We start from the raw sequence: 19,696 nt of genomic DNA, 5'->3' as shown, positions 1-19,696 counted from the left end.
CCGCTTCCGGTCAATTTATTGACAGAGAGAAGCCTGGGTTAGAATTTGAGTCGTCAGATTCTTTAGTCAGCGGTTGTATTTTTCTAGTTTCAAGATGGCGGACAAACGCCAAGAAGAAAATAGAATCGAAAACGACGAAATAACAACAAAAAGACACCGATCCGATCCTTTACAAGGCCAGCAAACTGATTACTCAGATTATTCATATCAGGTATGCGAGGCAAGAGGGAATTGGATGTCGTTATACGACACTACGAGTGGATACTTTTATTACCAAAATACCAAAACTTTTCAAACTCAATGGGAAAAACCAACAAACTGGGACAACTTACCGCCGGTTTTTAACCCTTGGATTAAAATGAAACAACCTCAGGTGAATTATCAGTTACCTCAGACCATTACGGAAGGAAAAAATGAGACTAGTAAGCCTAAGTTAACAGGTAAAGACATTGAAGACAAGCTAGAGCTTTTGATGAAAAGGCCAGCTAGAAGACAGGTGGACTTGGACGAGAAGAAGAAAGTACATTGGATACCAGAGGGAACTACTGAATATAATATATGGTATGATAAATGGGTTGGAGAACACTGGAGGCCTGATGGAGGTAGGGCTTTGTTTAGAAGTAGTTATAAATTACGATATGAACACTAGTCTGGAGCGGATGTGTGAGTGTGTGATTTTGTGGAGTGCTGTGACAACACCACCAATGTCTGGACATTTTGGTTTGGATACATACATATAAATACTGCTTGATATCGATAATTCTGTGTTACAATGGCACCAGAATCGTGACCCCAAAAAGGTTTAGAATTAATTGAACCCTAAGTACATCAAACTTGTACTGACCCCAGGGCCTCATTGTAATATCAAACTATATTGGAGTTTTCTCTTTTAGGGCCTGCCGAGACCCGCTGTTGCATTGACGATGATGCTGGTTATACCAAAGCAAATGTCTTGGACCCAAAGACAAACAAGCATTATTTTTGTTTATACTTTGCTAAAGGATGCTGTCATTTGGGTAGTGAATGTGGGTATCTTCATTCCCTACCTGTAGACAAGGATGAGAGAAGGTATGCTGCACAGGATATTTTTCTTCTGACATTAAAATTAGTAGGGTATCTCGAGCCACTTGTAAGGAGTATTAACCTGATCCATGAAAAGTACCCTCAAGCAATATTGCAGAAATTCCTAATGTCTGTTCAGGATAAGACAATTAACAAGACAATAAACAAGTTCCCTTCCCTGAGAACTGTTCTACTACAGCACCAGTCCCATTCACATGCACAAAATTAAACAATTTGCCTTGATGACAAAATAGGGTTTTGATTTGTTGGATGTCTATGCAAATCATATGATTTTTATGCATGTGGCTAGAAAACATGATCTATAATGATTTCAAGGGTCAAGTAAAACCTTTTTTCTCTGTAAAATTTCAGAATTGGTTTAGCACTCGATTGCTTTGGTCGTGATCGGCATCTGAACCACAAGGAAAACCTAGGTGGAGCCGGATCATTTGAAAAGGAATGTACTACGCTTTATGTTGGTGGTCTGGGAAACCGTAAATCAGTTGAAGAAGATCTGTGGGAAGAGTTTGGTGAATGGGGAGAAATAGAGGTATGTACATTACTATCAAAAAGTTACAAGACTTTCACTCAAATACAGTAAATTCTTTTAAAAAATTGAGTTTTGCATTAATATTAATGTTTGTTACGTTTTGAAGGATATAATAGCTGGTAGAATAAAATTAATTACTATCAATCATATCAAAATCTCTCCTGGTTTTTTCTGTCAAATACTGCCAATTCAAGTTAACCTCTTTTTACTTATGAGTTTTTCTCTTTACTACAGGATATTAGAGTCATCACAAAACTTAAAATTGCATTTGTAAGATACAAGAATAGAGTCAATGCCGAGTTTGCAAAGGTATTATATAGTACCTGGTACCGCGTTTTTTTCTATTCCCATTTGAAATCCAATGTGTAGAAATGTTAATTCCTTACCTAACGATGCAACTCTTTTGGCTTTAGGTTGCTATGGCAGATCAAAAATTATCCAATAAAGATTTATTGAATGTGAGATGGGCTAATGATGACCCAAACCCAAGGGCTTGTATAAAGGTATGCATTGTGATGGATACATGTACATACAGGTGTATGATGGTAAAAATTGTTTTGATTGATTGTAGTACATCAACTTCACAATGGCAATGTTTATGACATGAGGCCATTTATACGCAGGGGAAAATAATACATCTTACTGCAGTTTCCAATATTCTGCAAACTCGGACATTGCAACTGCTCATTGTGAATTTGGTTTTTCACTGCCACCAGTCAAGAATATAAGATGTAATGAATGATTATTTTTGATTGACAGCAGTGGAAAACTAAATTTCAGCATGCAGCTTACAGCTACCAAGTTCACCTATTATGAAAATAGCAGTAACGTTAGGGGTACTGACTGAAAAGTTTTGATTGACAGGGGCGAAAAAAACAAATTTCAGCGTGCAGCTTCTAACTACAGAGTTCACAGAATATGGAAAACAGCAGTAACTTGGAACAACATGTAACCCTCTTTGTGAATAACATGCGTCAAAATTAAGACACGAACACAATTACATACCATTTATTTGGTCAGTTTACATCTTACGTAAGACGCACCTCATGTAAGATGCATCATATTTTCCTCAGTATAAATGGCCCTATTATGTCTACCTATACCCCTCCCCTTTGCAAAGGTTAGTATGACCTGTTTGTAGACAGTGGTTTTCATGTTACTGTAGATTGTAGAAGGACAGCTTTAATGCATCATTCCCTTCCTTTCACCTTCTAGTGAGCTGCATGCATTTATTAATTTAATGATTATGAGATGTTATTAGTTTTATAATATATTCCTCTTTGATATTAACTCTTTTTTTTACCAGGAACAAGAGAGAGCCCAAAACAAATTATTAGAAGCTGCATATGACAGAGGAATAATTCAGGAATTAGAGTCCCGGGAACAGCCTGTAAGAGGTGAAGGGATAACAGCTCCGTACCCCAACACAGACCATCAATACTCTGAACATGAATACTGGACATGGTACCAACAAACCATGGGTACTACTGATACCACAAGTCATGATTATCCACAACATACTACTGGTGTGACACAGATAGAGTCTACTGGGTCAATGACACAGCAACACATTGAACAGGTAAAAAAACATCCAAGACATTCTTTTCTCCTTAACATAAGGGGTAGGATCTTACTGGGTTGGGGGAAGACTTTAACACAGTGCATGTATTTTATAGTGGAAAATCTCAACATTTTATTGAACATTGAAACAACCTTTGGGCTGATCCAAGTCAGTTCATGGTGAACTCACAGAATACATTGAAATTCAATGTGCTAGGTTTGTTGAGGGAAAAAACCTGGAGAACCAAAGAAAAACCCTACAATGGAGGGAGACACTTAAAAAACTCTGCTCACATGTAAATCTGAGTCCAGGATTCAAACCTGAGACCCTAGACCCTAGTGCACTACTTACTCCGATATGATTCCGATATGAAATATCTACAGTAGTGTGCATCGATTTGTGCATTTAATTTTGGATTGAGATAGACAGATACTATGATTGATCTTTTGATTGTTTTTTTGAACAGACTCAAGCTTTCCAAGATGCATATGAGGATTGTTCTCGCCTGGAAAGAGTTTTTAGAACAATGGATTCAGCCAAAGATACAGGCAATCATGGTCTGGTCTCAACAGCCAGTGGAGTGAATAATACTCAACCTGAAAATAAAATCAATTGCAATAGTGAGACAAAAGACAATATGAATAAGCAAGTTGATACTACTGGCATTGGTGATTTATCAGCATCACAGAAGTCCAAGATGTGTGTTAAAGACCCATACAGATAGTATCAAGTAAGGAGGCTCTTGAGTTACTAGCCTACAAAGCAACATTACTGCGTGGACATGCTAACTGGGATGTCAACCACTTGAAGAAAGTTAACCAATCACGACAGAGTGAAAACAAAGCAATCAAACTTGAACCAATCAGGAGCATCATACGACACAGCCTAGATATCCGAGGGAAAATATAGACATTATCATCAACTGTGGGAATGAGTGATTGTGATTGGCTACGGGCAATGTGATACTGATTTTACTCTCCTGATTGGCTTAAGTCTGTTGTATCTTCAATTTTGTTCAACTGTCCCAGTTAGTATTTGGATGGGGATGCAGGGATATTGGGAGCCCTGTGGTGGTGTGCAGGAACGAGGTAGAAGGCTTGTTTACCCAAACAAAACCACCATTATCACAGGAATCCTAATCCTAAACGATAATAGAACAATAAGAACAATAATATTCAGAGGTACCTAATAAAAAGTAGTTAATTGACTTACCATTAGCATCAGACATAAAAACAGTGTAAAAACCCCATTTGGTCACTCGTATTTATTGCTTGAAACTCTCATTGCCTGGAACACTCTGTCCTAAAAATCCTGCTCAATCCAAGCTTGATGCTAGAACAATGGAAGACTGGACTTCAGTTGACACTGCAGCTATAAGTAGATGAAATGAAAATAAAGCTGGTTTGCATAATAACAGTTTTCTCATTTCAAGCATTGTGTCATTCTCTTGAGATTACGATTCATTGTTTAAGTTGGCAGCCAATTCAATGACACTGTGAATTTTCAAGTATAGCTAGAAAACAAAGAAATGATACTCAAGGGAATGAGGAGGGAAGAAGCATTTACTCTATCAGGGCAGCAGCAAGTGCAGTAATTACTTGAATGTTTAAAACGTTTATGATTTTGCCTTTGAGTGACTGTTCAGTTTGTAGTTTACAAGTACTTTTGCTTGTGTTTTTATCGGTCCACAAGTTAAAAATGCAAACACAAATAATAAATCAAATGAAAAAGTTTCCATCCTTGCATTTGAATTGCTGTAGTTTACACATAAATTTGCACCTAATTTGTTTGCATTGCTCATGTGAACCAGGCTCAAGTCACCAGATCCATCAGAAACAATTTTTTCTTGAATTACACAATAATATAAATTTTAACAAACCTGTTTAAGCATCACTTCCTCCATTATGATCTGAGTATCACAAGACCAGTTATTACATAATTATGCAGTCTGTGTCGACTTGACCAACCAATTTTAGTTGGTGGACTATAATATTATATTCTTCCAGTTCCCTTTGACCAACCTAGATACAAAAAGACAAATAAAATTAACGTTTAATTTCTAATAGGTGTTTGTAATATTAATTAGTAGATTCCATTTTGATTTACAACCAATGATCAGGTCCAGGTATATCAAAGTTACCGGTATAAGCAGATATTTGATAGTTTGCAAGGGTAATGGTTGACATCTCTTTAATATAGGATCCAATATCTTTTTCCATATTTATTTTACCACACTGGGTAGCAGCACAGGGGTTATAAGTGAGTGATACTGTGAAGCTAAATGTAAAGTATAGTTTATGTACAGTAATCATGCCCTCTATCCATCTAGCCCCCTGGATTACTAACATTTCTTGTTCAACATGAAACAGTCTTAATTATACACAAGAAACTCACGAGGGACGATCCCTCATATAACACCTGGACCATGACTGGGTCGCATTGACCCATGCCAGTAGAAATCTTATACAGGTCCGAATGCCCTGGAGGGGGGGGGGGGGGTACTCCCATATATGGACTATTTGGGGATGATCCGCTGAACAGGATATGGGTTTTCAAGCTTCTTATCATAAACAGGGTATGCAACTTCACTCAAGTTCCAAGTTCTTCCTGAGTTTCCTGTCATATTCAGGGATTCTACTTTCGTATTGACCGAAACTCATTATTATGGTCATGAAAAAACGATATGTGAAAAGACATGATAATTGAAACAGGAACTCAGTGCAATAAATAATATCTTTTATCATAAACAGAGTCCACAAATTTGAGTTTTTTTTAATCATAAACATGGTATTCCTTTCAGAATCCCAGCAGAACACCCCTACCCAAATTCTGGTGGAGTACCCCCCCCCGGTCCCAATGACTCTCCACTACACTGCTAAGATACCATAGCACTTATGGGACCGATTCAGTAGTCGTTACCTATGCGTTCAACAGTGATCACTTCCGAGTTGAAATTGCTCATTATATTCAGTTAACAAAGAAAATGCATGCTCACAATTCCCTAGAGTACATGATAATCAAGTAATAGCATGATTTATTGGGGGATTAGTGATTAATGTGACATGCCCTCAAGCCTCAGGAGATTTAGGTTAAGTCCCTCTGCCCACCCCATCTGGACTTCAACAAATCCTCCCACGGGGGCATTTAAATATACTTATAATAATAAACTAATACTGATTTGTATATTCTGGGTTTACTGTTTTAATTAAAATATATAATGCACAACCCACCCTTTTGTGCCAGTACCCTATTGGTATTTTTGTGTGTGTACCTTTTAAAATGAGTTACGTAATTAAGTCAATATTATGGATTTTTAACACACGGTAAGTTGAAAATTGGTAATTAGTCTCAGTTGTGCATGAGGATATAGTTTCCTAGAGTATCAGGAAAAAATCCTCAAATCTGATCATTATTTGCCCCAAATGGTGGTCAAAAACTGCGCACCACGTGCTGTCAACCAGAAAAATTCAGCTGGTGAACATTCCACACCAGATAAGAAATGACATCAAGTGAAACCCAGCAATATGTGGGCAAATCTTCATAATAAAACAGCATTGATATTAAAGTGTATGCAGATTGAAATTTCAAAGCTTACAAGGGCCGTGGGGGTGGTCATCAAAACAATGTGAAAATTACATCCTGCCAACTGAAGATAATTATGCAAATTAACTGCTTTATTAAAAAATGTATTCCACAAGAAATTGCCCATGCATCCCAACTTGCTGTATGCTACTTGGGCTTTAAGGATTTTGCCTGATAGGAATGTGGGTGTTTTCATATTCAAATTGTTTTACAATGTCATATAATGGTTTTGGATTACATTGTTATCTTTCTTCTGCAGACTTTGGAACCCCATCCCCCCCCCCCCCCCCCCCCCCCAAATCTCCTTCATTTTATGTTCATAGCTTGATATTTTGATTGTAGAGGGGGAATGTATAGGTAATGGAGCCAAGGTTGTTTTGTTCCCCCTCTTATTACAAAGGTGAGAATGAAAGCTCAGAATGCACCCTCATTTTCAGGGATCTATATTATAAACTTCTCAGTTTTAGTTGAAAGAAATTAAATGTAATTAGAAATACACAGACTTGTAGACAAAAAAGGAATTCATTTGGGTCTACAATTGTGCCATAAAATTGCAAACAATTAACATTATTCTGACTAGAGGGAAGTAGAAAGTCATCAGATGGAATGAAATTATGTTTTGATCACCAGCAAAAGTACAGTCCTGCTTTCAATTTTTACCACTACTAACTTTAAGATGTTTTCTTGACACTAAATGGATTTTTTTATGCTTGAAAATATCATCATCAGTTTTTACAATAAAGTGGGTGTGGCCAATAGGCAGTTCTTGGACTATGAGAGGTAGGGGTGCATATAAATTCCAATGCATGACCTAGGTCATATTGGCACATGGTAAAAGAAAAAAATATAAAAGAACATACTGTCAGACTGCATGGTTGAAAAACTTGTGGATGGAGACAATACAATATTGACATTAAATTTGATACGATGTAACCAAAATTATCTGGGTAACTGGAAAACCATCATACTGTATGAATTTTATCATATTGTGCCTGCCGTGAAGCTCAATATCTGAGTATAGAAACTTCTTGAATCTTGTTCAATATGAAAACAGTGGCTGCATTTAATTATCATATTAATATGAATAATTATTGACTCACAGGGAAAACAATTAAAATCAGTGACCCAGGAGAAGACGTCTGATCAGTACTGTCTGAATCGTCCTCATTTGCATTCATTCAATAGGTCATATAGAACAACCACTAATAAACGCATTAGTATATTACTTTTAAAAAACCTTCAGCTTTCATGTTATCTATCTCATCATAATCAACTTGTGCTTTGCTTACATTACAATTTTTTCCCCTACAGCAATCAAAACCATTCAAGCCTACAGGACAGGAAAGGAGAAATCAAAGGCAGCTTTATTGCAACAACTGACAACCTCCTGTATACTCACCTTGTGACTTGTCCAATTAAATATAATCATTACTACAACCAAGTAGTTTAAGAGTGCCATTATTGGACCCCATTATTATGCTCATGAAACAAATGCAAATCACATAGGACTCAATGCCACCAAAATATCAGCTAAGCGCAAACTTAGTAAACAAGTAAAAAATAACAATATGCTGATTCGGAATTTACACATGAATATTCACCATGCAACTTTATAAGACTTATAAAGTGTACTTGTAATCCTGGGTCGGAACACACCTTAAGCTTGAATGATATAATCAATGCGTTCATGTTAAATCACACCTGAATAAACTTTGATAAGTTCCCCATGAAAATAAAGTGATGAAAGTTCAATACCTCCATGCAAGCAATATGTTCTGGTTGAGTGATATTAACTATTTGTCGATATAATTAGATAACACTTTTTCGTATTTTGTTGCATGGATACAATGACGGCGCTCTAGTATTAGTTATTTGATTTCCAGATAAAATTGATAATTTCAATAAAATTTGTTTTCCAAATGAGCAGCATTTTTATCCGGCTAGCAGTATTTGCCAGACAGAAGACAGAGGAATCAATGGTTAGACTTCTGTAAAACATATTTCACATTTTTATGATGTCCAGGATATGTAATTGCGAGTTTTTAATTACTGGATGACTTATGCGTTTTTATTAAATTTAAGTTTCACTGCACTGCAAGAGTACTTTTAAAACGTCAGGTGAGTTTGCAAAATGTTAGTGCCCTCAATGTTAGCCAGATCTGCAAAGGTTTACTATTGCAGGTATTTTTACATGAATTGCAATCTTAGGGTGTATTAAAATTAATGTTAGTTACTGGGCTTGAAATGGAATTTATAAACTTTATCTTATTATTATTTTTTTCATGAAACTGCATTTTCACACATTTCTATAATCATTAAGAACAAAACCTTTACTCTTTACAACTTTAAACCCCATTTAGAGAAGAAATAATAGAAATTTTACAAAGAATTTTACAATCTTTAATGATTTAACTAACATAATAAAAGTAAAATTGTCACTTCTAATGAGAATAAAACTAGCAACGAATACAGGTAATACTTGAAATTTCTAATAATCATAACAAGTTAACAAGAAGATAACATTTTTCAGAGCTTTAAGAAAACATGCTGTTGGTGTGTTCTGGCATGAGTACAAGTTAAGAATTTTAAACCAAACATGAAAAACTGTTTACAGTGATTGTCCAGGGATTGCTGACAGTATCCAAGGACGTTATTAATATAATGGACCTCAAATAAACCAAGGAAAATAGTCTTTAACCTAAAAATATGGCAAAAGCTAGAAATATACCTAGTGTACTTTGGCAAGTTTTAATGTGCTTCAAACATTTATAACAGTTTTTCCCAATGACTATGCTATTCAAACTTAAAACAAGTATTCTTGTAAAAATGTTTCTATAGATTTGTAATATAGTCATCACTGCCCCTACTACAGATGATGTTATTAGGTTTAATAAGGTCTTGGTGGGGGTCTGCCCCTTCCTTGAACTGTAGTTATAGGTGCACCTCTGGAATGAGGAGGGCCACCTCCTCTGAATGCTGGTACTCCATAACGTGGTGGAGGGCCACCACTTGGAGGCATCCCAGCTCTGCCATAAGGTCCTCCAGGTGCAGGTCCTCTGGACTGGAGATGGCCTCCTCTAGAAGCTGCATGTGGACCACCCCGCAAGTTTGGTGGGCCACCTTGGGAGTTTGGTGGGCCTCCCCGGGAGTTTGGTGGGCCTCCCCGTGAGATTGGTGGGCCTCCACGGACTGCCGTTAATCCTGATGGAGGACCTCTTGATGCTGTATTACCTTGCTGTGATGGTGGCATTCCTCCTCTGCTAGGTCCTGCACCCAAAATTCCACCTCTGGAGGCAGGTGGGGGTCCTCCTCTGCCAGAAGGAGGTCCATAAGGTGGTGGCCTGGAGGCTGAACTAGATTGAGATGCCGCCATTGATGATCCCCGAGCTGTAGGTGCATGTCCTCTATTGTTTGGAAGAGAACCTCTACCTGCAGGAGATGGTGCTCTAACCACAGGTGATGCTTTAGGAACTCCATAACTAGTAGGGGATGCTTTGGGAACTCCATAACTAGTAGGGGATGCTTTGGGAACACTGTAGCTTGTTGGAGATGCCTTTGGAACACCGTAGCTTGTTGAAGATGCCTTTGGAACAGCGTAGCTGCTTGGAGATGCCTTCGGAACATCGTAGCTGGAAGAGGCGCGTCCTGTAGAATAGCTTGCTGATGTTGTTTCTTGAGTTGCAGTTGGCTTACTAAATGTGTTTGGCTGAGTGGTTGTCTGGCTGCCGCTATACCATGCAGGCGTTGACTTAGGGACTCCATACCCTGCTGATTCAGAAGCTCCAGGTTTGGCATACTGATTGGTGACAGGAGCAGCAGCTGCTGAACCATAACCAGATACAGCTCCAGCAGAGGACGCACCACCAGACATATTGTTTGAGGATGTTGACCTAGATATTGCTTTAGCTGCAGGAAACAGAGGGGCTGAAGGCTTGGACGAAGGCACCCCATACGACCCAGCAGACTTTTTTTGTGCAGAAGAAACAGAAGATGTACCAGAAATTGATTGTGCAACTGATGTCAGCCCAGCAATAGACACCTTGGACAATGTACTGGGATTCAAAATACTAAGAATCTTAGCTTGCAGATCAGCTTGTTGTTTTGCAATAGACTGAGCATCAGAAGAAGGTTGTGGTTGACTGGATGTGGAAGGGCCTGATGAAAAATCAGTTTGAAATGAAAAATGAAAACAAAGATGCTCAGTATGTCAATGTTACAAGGCTTAAACATGCTCCGCATGATTTGTGACACTTGACCATGTGAAAAATTACTAGTCAATATTGACTAAGAAATGTGATAGGCAGTCTAGCTTTGATAACTTGAATTTTCTTTCAGTCTTTTGTAGGCTAACAAGGTAGTACCTTGAAATAGTTAAAAATGAAAATGATCACCGACATAATAAAATAAAAGGTGAAAAGCACAGACTAAATCAAGCAGGAAAAAGCAAAAATAAGGCACATCGAATGAGTAAATTACAGCCAGAAGCTCTTGCCACAATTAGGCAACCTGTAAAAAATGTAACTGTAAAATGCAATAGGTCAATGCAACATACTGAATTACCAAATTAAGTACTAAACTACACAAAAATCAAGTTATCAAAGCAGCCTGACCTAAAGCTGGAAAAATGTTTGCTTTCAATGCAATTTCTTTTAACCAATCTGTAAGCACATTTCTTTTATGAACAGGCAAACCTTATTTGTGGTATTTGGATAGAAACAAGTTGTAAAAGTAAAAAATAAATTGATTAAAGCATCAATGGTAACTAAAGAAATGAATTTAAAAAACATTTACCTATTAATTAAATAAAAGCTATTTTAGCAAAAACAGTTAATTCAAGGAGCTTGATAACAAAATAAAAAATTTGGTCAAAAAAGGTCAACTTTAGCTGGAGTCTCAAAAAATAACACTAGTGCTGTACTAGCATTTCAGATGAATGTTCAAGTAAGTACTCATCATCAGAAAAAAAAAAATGGTTACACATACATTGGGTCATGATGCATGTTGCATGATTTCAGTGGACAATAAAATATTTTCATCAAGCAACAAAGGAAAATATTACTTTTGAAATAGTCTTGATGATAAAAGTGTTGAACTAAAAGTCAGAACAGTTAGTCTGTAATAGTGTCTCCAAATTTTGAAAGCTGATGACAAGACAATGTCAGAACTCAAAGAAAGTTTGAATATTTCAATTTTATACCCAAAAACAATTATGAAATTATGAAACAAAGAAATTATGCTTCCCAATATTATTGTAAACCACCATCAGATTGAAAAGTCTCGAAATTTTGAATGTCGGTGACCAGACAAGTCAAGAATAAAATTCGTAAAATAATAGTTTCAATTTCGAACCAAAGAAAAATTCCACTTCCCATTCGTATACCAAGAACAATATGGCATGACGGAAAACCAAAGGTATTACCTCCCACACTAGTTGATGGTCCTTGACTTTCAGAAGCTTTCTTTTGTTGTTTTGATAAGTTCTCAATGAGCTTAGACAGCTCATTAGAAGAAAGTTGAGCACCAGCAGCAGCTTTGCCGAGCAATTTTTTCATGTCATCCCCGTCCTGACTCACAGGTTTAGGAGGTGTTGGGGCTGAATATGAACTTCTGCTGAAACTCTTTTCACGCTCTCTTTCCTTTTCTTTCTCCCTTTCTCTTTCTCTTTCTTTCTCCCTTTCCCTTTCCCTTTCCCTTTCTCTTTCCCTTTCTTTCTCCTCTTTTTCTTTCTCCCGTTCTCTCTCCAGTTCTTTATCTTTAGTGCTATCCTTATCAAGTTCACCAGCTCGCTTACGAAGGTCTTGCATGTACTGTTCAAAATTTTGTGAGACCAGTCTCAAAGCATCTTCAAGGGGCATATTCCTGTGCTCTGTGTAGAAATAATAATAGTCATAAGTATAGCAAAAGGCATTGAACTATTCCAAGCATGACACCTGTTGATAAAACCAAATTTGTGAAGGAAGTCAAGATGTAGAAAAAACAAAAGCAGGATTCTAAAACGTTAAATGTCTTGACCAACAAGATCATTGTCTACCAAAATTCTACATTCTACAGAAGTGCCAGTAGAAAGAAAAATTCTCCATCAACTGGATATTAAAATTCTACAGAAGTGAGAGTAGAAAGAAAAATTCTCCAAGAAATGGAGATGAAATTCTACATTCTACAAAAGTGCCATTAGAAAGAATAATTCTCCTAGAACTGGAAAGGATATCTAAAAGGATACCAAGTTTCACCTTGATACTCTAATTACTAGATTTTCTCTCAGGTGTAAATAGTTTACCACAAATACTACATAAATATGAAGTGCAAAATATGTAACTTTCTAATACAAATGCTTTATGGTGTGTGACAGCCAGCATTTGGTAAAATAACAAATTCTTAAATAATGCAATCATTTAGGCCAAATGAATTTTGAGTTAAAAATCATGTTTAACATATGGAATATCAAGAGTTTACTTGATGCCTGCCCCAAAAAGATGTGCATGCATTAGAATGTTGTGTATTTACATCAACAGGAGTAACAAAGAATTTACAATCATTTTTTACAATTTCTTTTTTACACATCACTATAATAAACAATCCTTGTTACACTATCCTTAGATATGTTCCTGTATTAGTTATGGGAGCAGCCCCTCCCTGGTCCATCACACATCACTACAAGTAAGTCCTACAACACTCCCATGATATGTCCCTGTATTGGTTATGATTGCAGCCCCTCTCTGGTCCATCACAAATCACTACGAGTAAGTCCTGTAACAGTATCTCATGATATGTCCCTGTATTGGTTGTGGGTGCAGCCCCTCCCTGGTCCATCACACATCACTACAAGTAAGTCCTGCAACACTACCCTTAGATATGTCCCTGTATTGGTTATGGGTGCAGCCCCTCTCTGGTCCATCACACATCACTACAAGTACGTCCTGTAACACTATCCCATGATATGTCCCTGTATTGGTTATGGGTGCAGCCCCTCCCTGGTCCATCACACATCACTACAAATAATCCAAGTAACACTATCCCATGATATGTCCCTGTATTGGTTATGGGTGCAGCCTCTCTCTGGTCCATCACACATCACTACAAGTAATCCAAGTAACACTATCCCATGATATGTCCCTGTATTCGTTATGGGTGCAGCCCCTCTCTGGTCCATCACACATGCGCAGAAATAATTTCAAACTGAAGCTGCTTTCTTTTGCTTTTTAGAAAGATGAGATACCTCATCGTAATGTATCTAATAAAATGTCCATGCTCCTAGAAACCTTACATATTGAAAGAAACTCATTAGAGTTTAGACTGGAGTTGAAGACTCATTTTGTTTTTCAAGTCAGATATTACAAAGTAAGACAAGTAGTTGATGCAATTCTAAAAGAACCAAACTGATGAAAACCATATCATCTCCCACTGACTCGATCAGTGTGAATTACAATTTTCCGTAAGACATTTTGAAGTGTAAAACAATAGCAATAACCTATTACTCAATCACAATCAGGGAATTGGGAATGCAAAAATAAAATTCAAGGTAGTTTTTCAACAAGTTAGTTATACCTTAGTGCATTAGTTTTTGAAGGGTTTTTGACTATAAAGCTGTACAGATAGTTAAAAAAAACATGTGGACTTGCAGCATTGATATAACAATATACAATTGGGAAAAAAGTCATACCAAGTTCAAAATGTTGATAATAGAAAGAAAATATTGGACTTGCCTGAGACTAAGCCCAATGACTGAAAAGATTTTTAAAAAAATTTCTATCTCAAACTGATACTTTACTTCTAAAAACGCTCTAGTCCAAAGATCCCCATCAAGAGAAAACGCCATTTTGAAAACTAGGATGCTTTGCTTGTTCACATCTGGTTTGATAGTGTTATCCAATGGGAGTTCACGTTAGAATGAGCAATGGCTAACAGCCAATCAGAATCTATTACATATAATCGTGCAATTTGCAGGAGGTCCAGAACAAGCTTTCTGGCGATGTTTCACAGACGGTATTTTACGAAGAAAATTCCGGATGTAACGCAGGCTACAGAAAAGATAGAACTTGAAAAGTTTGAAGAAAAATATTTGAAGTGGACAAATAAAAAATCCTAATCTTGGTCTAATGGGAATATCGGAATTACTGAACATTTATGAGTCTCAGGAAAAAATATGTCAGTAGAACCATAATTCTGTCTCATGCTTGTGATATCTGATCATCAAAGTAGTATTTCTGAAGACACCAGAAGGAATATTAAAAGTATTTCACAAAGTCTGAATAGGATGGGATTATCACTATGTAAATGCAGAAAATATGAAAGGTTTGTTTTTTGTAAAGTCCTGGAAAACAAAAAAATCACAGTTAAAGTATAAAGTGCAAATATGTTTGAATATGGGTGATTAAAAATTAAATCAGAACAGAGAAAACCCAATAAAGAAGATAACAAACTACAAAGATTTTGAAAGTTCCATGACAAAAGTGAAGACCTTACAGTAATCTGAAAATGTTTTTCCACAAGATAATATAATACATGTAATGACTATTTTTATACCAGTAAACTCAGCTTGCTATGAATATCTCTTCTAATACTAATACCAAGTACTAACTATATTAATTTCTCAGTAAATTATCAGTAATAAAGGATTTTTTTCCAAGAGCTAAAAGACGTTTATGGAGTTGCTCAATAGACACATGGAGGTCAGCTTGCTATGAATATCTCTTCTAAAAATAATTTTTACAATCCTGTTAATGACGCTTCAGAAACCCCAGTAACAATCATTTCATACCAATAGATATTGACTACATATAAAAACTTTCAATGAAATAATAACAAGTTAGTGAGAAAACTGTGGTATACATTGCACATCCTTGTTCATAAAAACGTTTTCCAATGCAAAGATTTAACATATGACTAGACAGGTTTAAAGATAGTTTATAACAACTGTCAGTGAAAATCCAGAATGTCAAGACAAATCCAGAGTTACGCAGGTCAAGTTTAAAAGCCAGGAATATGAGCATGTTCGGCTTAAAGTACCAGAGGATAAAGACATTCTGCGCAAAAACATTCCATTGTGATGCCACTTAAGCATTTTCTGCTGGAAAGCCTATCAAAGACGCATAATTTGCACATAATTATTTATGTTAAAGCAAGATATGCATACTTATATATGCAATATTTGATTTTTGAGCGGTCAACCCTTTCGTTGTATGTTTAACACTGGATAATATTTGCCAGCTAAAATTGAAAATGTCACCCAGTGTGATTCAACATCAATATCGCATAGATTACAAAACACAGACAAGGAAACAGACATACTCGTGCTGAAACGATCCTCTTTAAGTAAGCATGAAAACAATACTTGTTCAGGAAGTACTTTCTCGATAGTTCTAATGTTCAAAAATGTCAAACTTCATATCATGTTGACCTATTTTAAAAATGGAGAGTTTTATGAACAAAAAACCAAAAGTGGTGTCACATCAGGATAACAATGTTGGCATTGCGATTATCATATTATCATTATATCATATTCACTTTAGTTTTAGATAAAATTGAAATATAAGAAGTATTACATCATAATAATGAGGTATGAAAATGTCTTGATTCTTATCATTATCACACACTCAATTGTGTATAAGACATAGGCCCAAAAAATTCCAATTACTCCAAATGTCAGATGGCTCCGTTAGGCGCAGTATTTAAAAAGATGCAAAAATATTATATAATAGACCATCATGATACAAAAAATGGATACCAAAACCCACGTTACTGGCAAGTATATGCTTATTCCACTCTCTGATACCAGACGGAACCAACAAGCAACAACCACGGAATCCAAGATTTGACAAGAATAACAAAATGAAGGATGCTGATGAAAAGGTTAGTAGCAAATTCAGACACTTATGAGTGAAATATCGAATCTGAAACATCACTTGTTATCCTGTAAAATTAATCCCTGAAGAAAGAACTCATTTTAATGTCATTTGTACCTTACTATGAATACCACCCTAGAGAAATGCTCTCTGTAAAAATGAAAGTCTTAATTGAAGACAGTCAGCTTTATATTTTAGGTACACCTTTACTGGTATTGCAGGCAGAAATGCTGAAAAAAACCTCTTAGTTTTTCTGCATGATTAGTAATCTCTCTCCATTCCTGTATCACCCTCTGTAAAAATGACCACCTTTATTGGTGATCACAGGCAGCTAAATAGTAACAACTTTACTAGCAGTAGATGTTAACCCTGATAATCTTATATAGTTTTTCTGCATGATTAGTTAACTCATCCCCTTATTAATACTTGTATATAACACCACACAACAATAGATATTTTCTTAGTTTGCAAGAGTTACCGCGAAGCAATGGCTCTCTGTTGATATTGGAATTGATAAAAGACAGTAAATGTATGAACACATCCAGTCCAACCTCAACTTGGATCCATGCTTTCATGTCGCTCAAGCAAATTCATTAAATATCTTTTTCCATTAATATAATAAACATCATACATTAACCAACGAAGTTTACCTTGAGGAGTGCCATGTAGAATATTGACTGTCACGGATCGATGTACTTCATGTTGATTGGTGATAACAACTGCATAGAGTACCCCATGGCGGGTCACACTGTCTAACAACTCTGTCATTGACCTCATCCCAAGAAACTGTAGATCCGTCACTAGACCAGAATCCTTGAACTTTCTCTCAACCAACATACCATAATCACTGTGTAACAAGAAGGACAATAGGGTGTTAACAAAGGCATTTCATTTCACACATGGTTTCACAATAAGGGTGTTTTATTGAGTCAATATTTTGCAGTTGAACTTGTCTCAGACCCCATAATAAGATACTGCTGTTAAACTACCCCCCATACTGTATACAATCTGTGAGCAGAAAACAGCAGTAAGACAAATAGCACTTGAGTTGCATTGCATTTAAATAACAGTCAGTAAAGTCAGTTAACTTACAGCAGTATTTTGCTGACCACGATAACGACACAATCAGTTGGAGCTTGAACAGGCTTACTATAGGGATCATCATACTCTGGACGAGATTTTTTTGAAGGTGGACCATATTCATCTTGATAATTCCTACTGTAACTATCGTAACGGCTATAGGTGTCATCACGGCGAGGATCATCTCGTCGTGGAGCATCTCGTCGTAAATCATCTCTCCTGACATCTTCTCTGTTGGGACCTTCATGTCGAGGAAAGTCATCCCTGCGTACTGCATCCCTAGGCACATCACCATAACGATCATAGTAAGGATCCCCTCTTGGTGGATAATCAAATGGATCTCTTCTGTCGTCATATGGGCCCCTTGGGGGAGGTGGAAGGTCACGTCTATCATAAGAATCTCTTGGGTGTTCATCCCTGTATCGGTCTCTGTGGTAGTCATCAGGACGATCAAATGGTTCTCGAAATGGAGCATGTCTAGGTGGGGTTACTGGGCGGCCATAGCGTTCAGGCTCTGGATGATCAAACCTTGATGGATACCTCCCAAAATCATCTCTACCTCTATCTCGTGGGGGTGAATGTCTGCTTCTTCCTCCTCTCCCTCCTCTTCCTCCACCTCTACCAATATCTGGAGGAGGAGGACCTCTCCTTCTCTTGTCAGATACCAAATGAACATCTGAAAATAGGAAAGAAAGGGAATCTTAATGATTTATGAATTGAAATGTCAAGTAAAACAGAATGCAATACATACAATAGGCTTTATTAGATGCTCCCAAGTAAGCTTTGATCATAAAACTGAACCAAAAAGCATCAACAAGCATTCCTATTTCAAAAGACTTATTCTTCTCTTGAAATTGAAGGATGGAAGCCACTTACCAAGTTTCTTGCCATGGAGCATTCTTCCATCTTCCTTGGCCACTGCCTCATCAGCAGCCTTTTCAGTATCAAACTGTATAAACCCAAAATTTGTATGTACTGAGCACCCACTAATGTGACCATATTTGATAAATATGTCCTCTAGATCCTGGCGAGACATCCTTTCTCCAGCCAAGTTCCCTATGAATATTCTGCAACGCACAGAGTGTGGGTCCATTCTGTTGGTTTCATATCTCACTTCTGCCAACCTTCTTCTGTCTCTATCAGGTGATTTTCCTCTTATTGGTCGATCGTCTTTTTTGTCTAGTCCAGGAGGCTTGGCTGCCATCATGTTTTTACTGGAGAAGTAAAACTCAATGTAAATGCTCTGTAAAGTTGTCTCGTGGGGGAGAGCTGTCTCAGGTCTCCTTGGCAACTTTTTTCAATATAGATAGGCCCAAAAAAAGACAGCAAAGGACCACTGATTGGACTGCTTGTGATTAAATTTTAAAAATTGTGAATATCGAATGTTGAAGTTTTGACAGAAAATGTCGCTGAAAACATAATAGTTTTACGACACTAATACCAAAAACAAAACAACTTCGAGTTCGTTTACCAGAAGATAATTTTTTACCAGCAGCTTGCTTAAGAAATTATAGGTTCAGAGCCTCGAACATAAAGAACACAGAAACAACTCAACATTACAAAAAGCTTAATAAGTTATGTACTTTCAAAGCGAGCTTTCACAATAATACTCACAGCTACGCTTCCAAATAATGCTCTCCAAATAATACATAATCTTCATATGAAATTTATGGTACATAATAAATGAAAATAGCTATGAAGAATCTAAAAAAGGAAACCGACTTATACGAAACAGCAGAAACGATCGGATGGAACATCCTGCGAGTACCGTCTCAGCATTCGCGGATAAAAGAAGCCTTTTTTGAGCAAAAACTATAAATTTTCGTTCTCAGATTATTGCCGAATTACTCTACTTACCTTGAATACGTCTTTTACTGTAATTTTCTTGGTTTTCCAGGTTAGAATTTATGATATTTTTTACAGATTTCGAGACTTTCCAGACAGACACATGTGGTACGCTAAGAATATTATGGGATACATCGCATTACCACAGGTAACCCAATAAATCTATTATACACG

At 36.8% G+C, this 19,696-nt stretch overlaps 2 protein-coding genes across 2 annotated transcripts; one reads left to right on the top strand and one right to left on the bottom strand.

The window, feature by feature from the left end:
- Positions 1–94: 94 nt before the first annotated feature.
- On the top strand, positions 95–5,236 carry LOC116305578 (uncharacterized). The gene is made up of 7 exons (XM_031715517.1): positions 95–602; positions 894–1,068; positions 1,435–1,612; positions 1,847–1,921; positions 2,026–2,115; positions 2,919–3,191; positions 3,640–5,236. The coding sequence occupies exons 1-7, from the start codon at positions 95–97 to the stop codon at positions 3,895–3,897; spliced, it is 1,557 nt and encodes a 518-aa protein (XP_031571377.1). The 3' UTR covers positions 3,898–5,236.
- A 3,896-nt stretch (positions 5,237–9,132) lies between these two features.
- On the bottom strand, positions 9,133–19,638 carry LOC116305568 (uncharacterized). Its single transcript, XM_031715506.2, has 6 exons — positions 19,535–19,638; positions 18,554–18,891; positions 17,690–18,353; positions 17,248–17,444; positions 12,175–12,621; positions 9,133–10,910 (listed from the first exon to the last, which is right to left on the bottom strand). Exons 2-6 carry the CDS (start codon positions 18,882–18,884, stop codon positions 9,643–9,645), a joined length of 2,907 nt encoding a protein of 968 aa, XP_031571366.1. The 5' UTR covers positions 18,885–18,891; positions 19,535–19,638; the 3' UTR covers positions 9,133–9,642.
- Between the last annotated feature and the right edge of the window lie 58 nt (positions 19,639–19,696).

The sequence above is a fragment of the Actinia tenebrosa genome, unplaced genomic scaffold, assembly GCF_029948245.1.
Source record: "Actinia tenebrosa isolate PJP-AT-01 unplaced genomic scaffold, QUT_ActTen_1.0 PGA_scaffold2__45_contigs__length_23673736, whole genome shotgun sequence".
Lineage (NCBI taxonomy): Eukaryota > Metazoa > Cnidaria > Anthozoa > Actiniaria > Actiniidae > Actinia > Actinia tenebrosa.
This window is presented reverse-complemented; position numbering and strand designations above follow the sequence as displayed.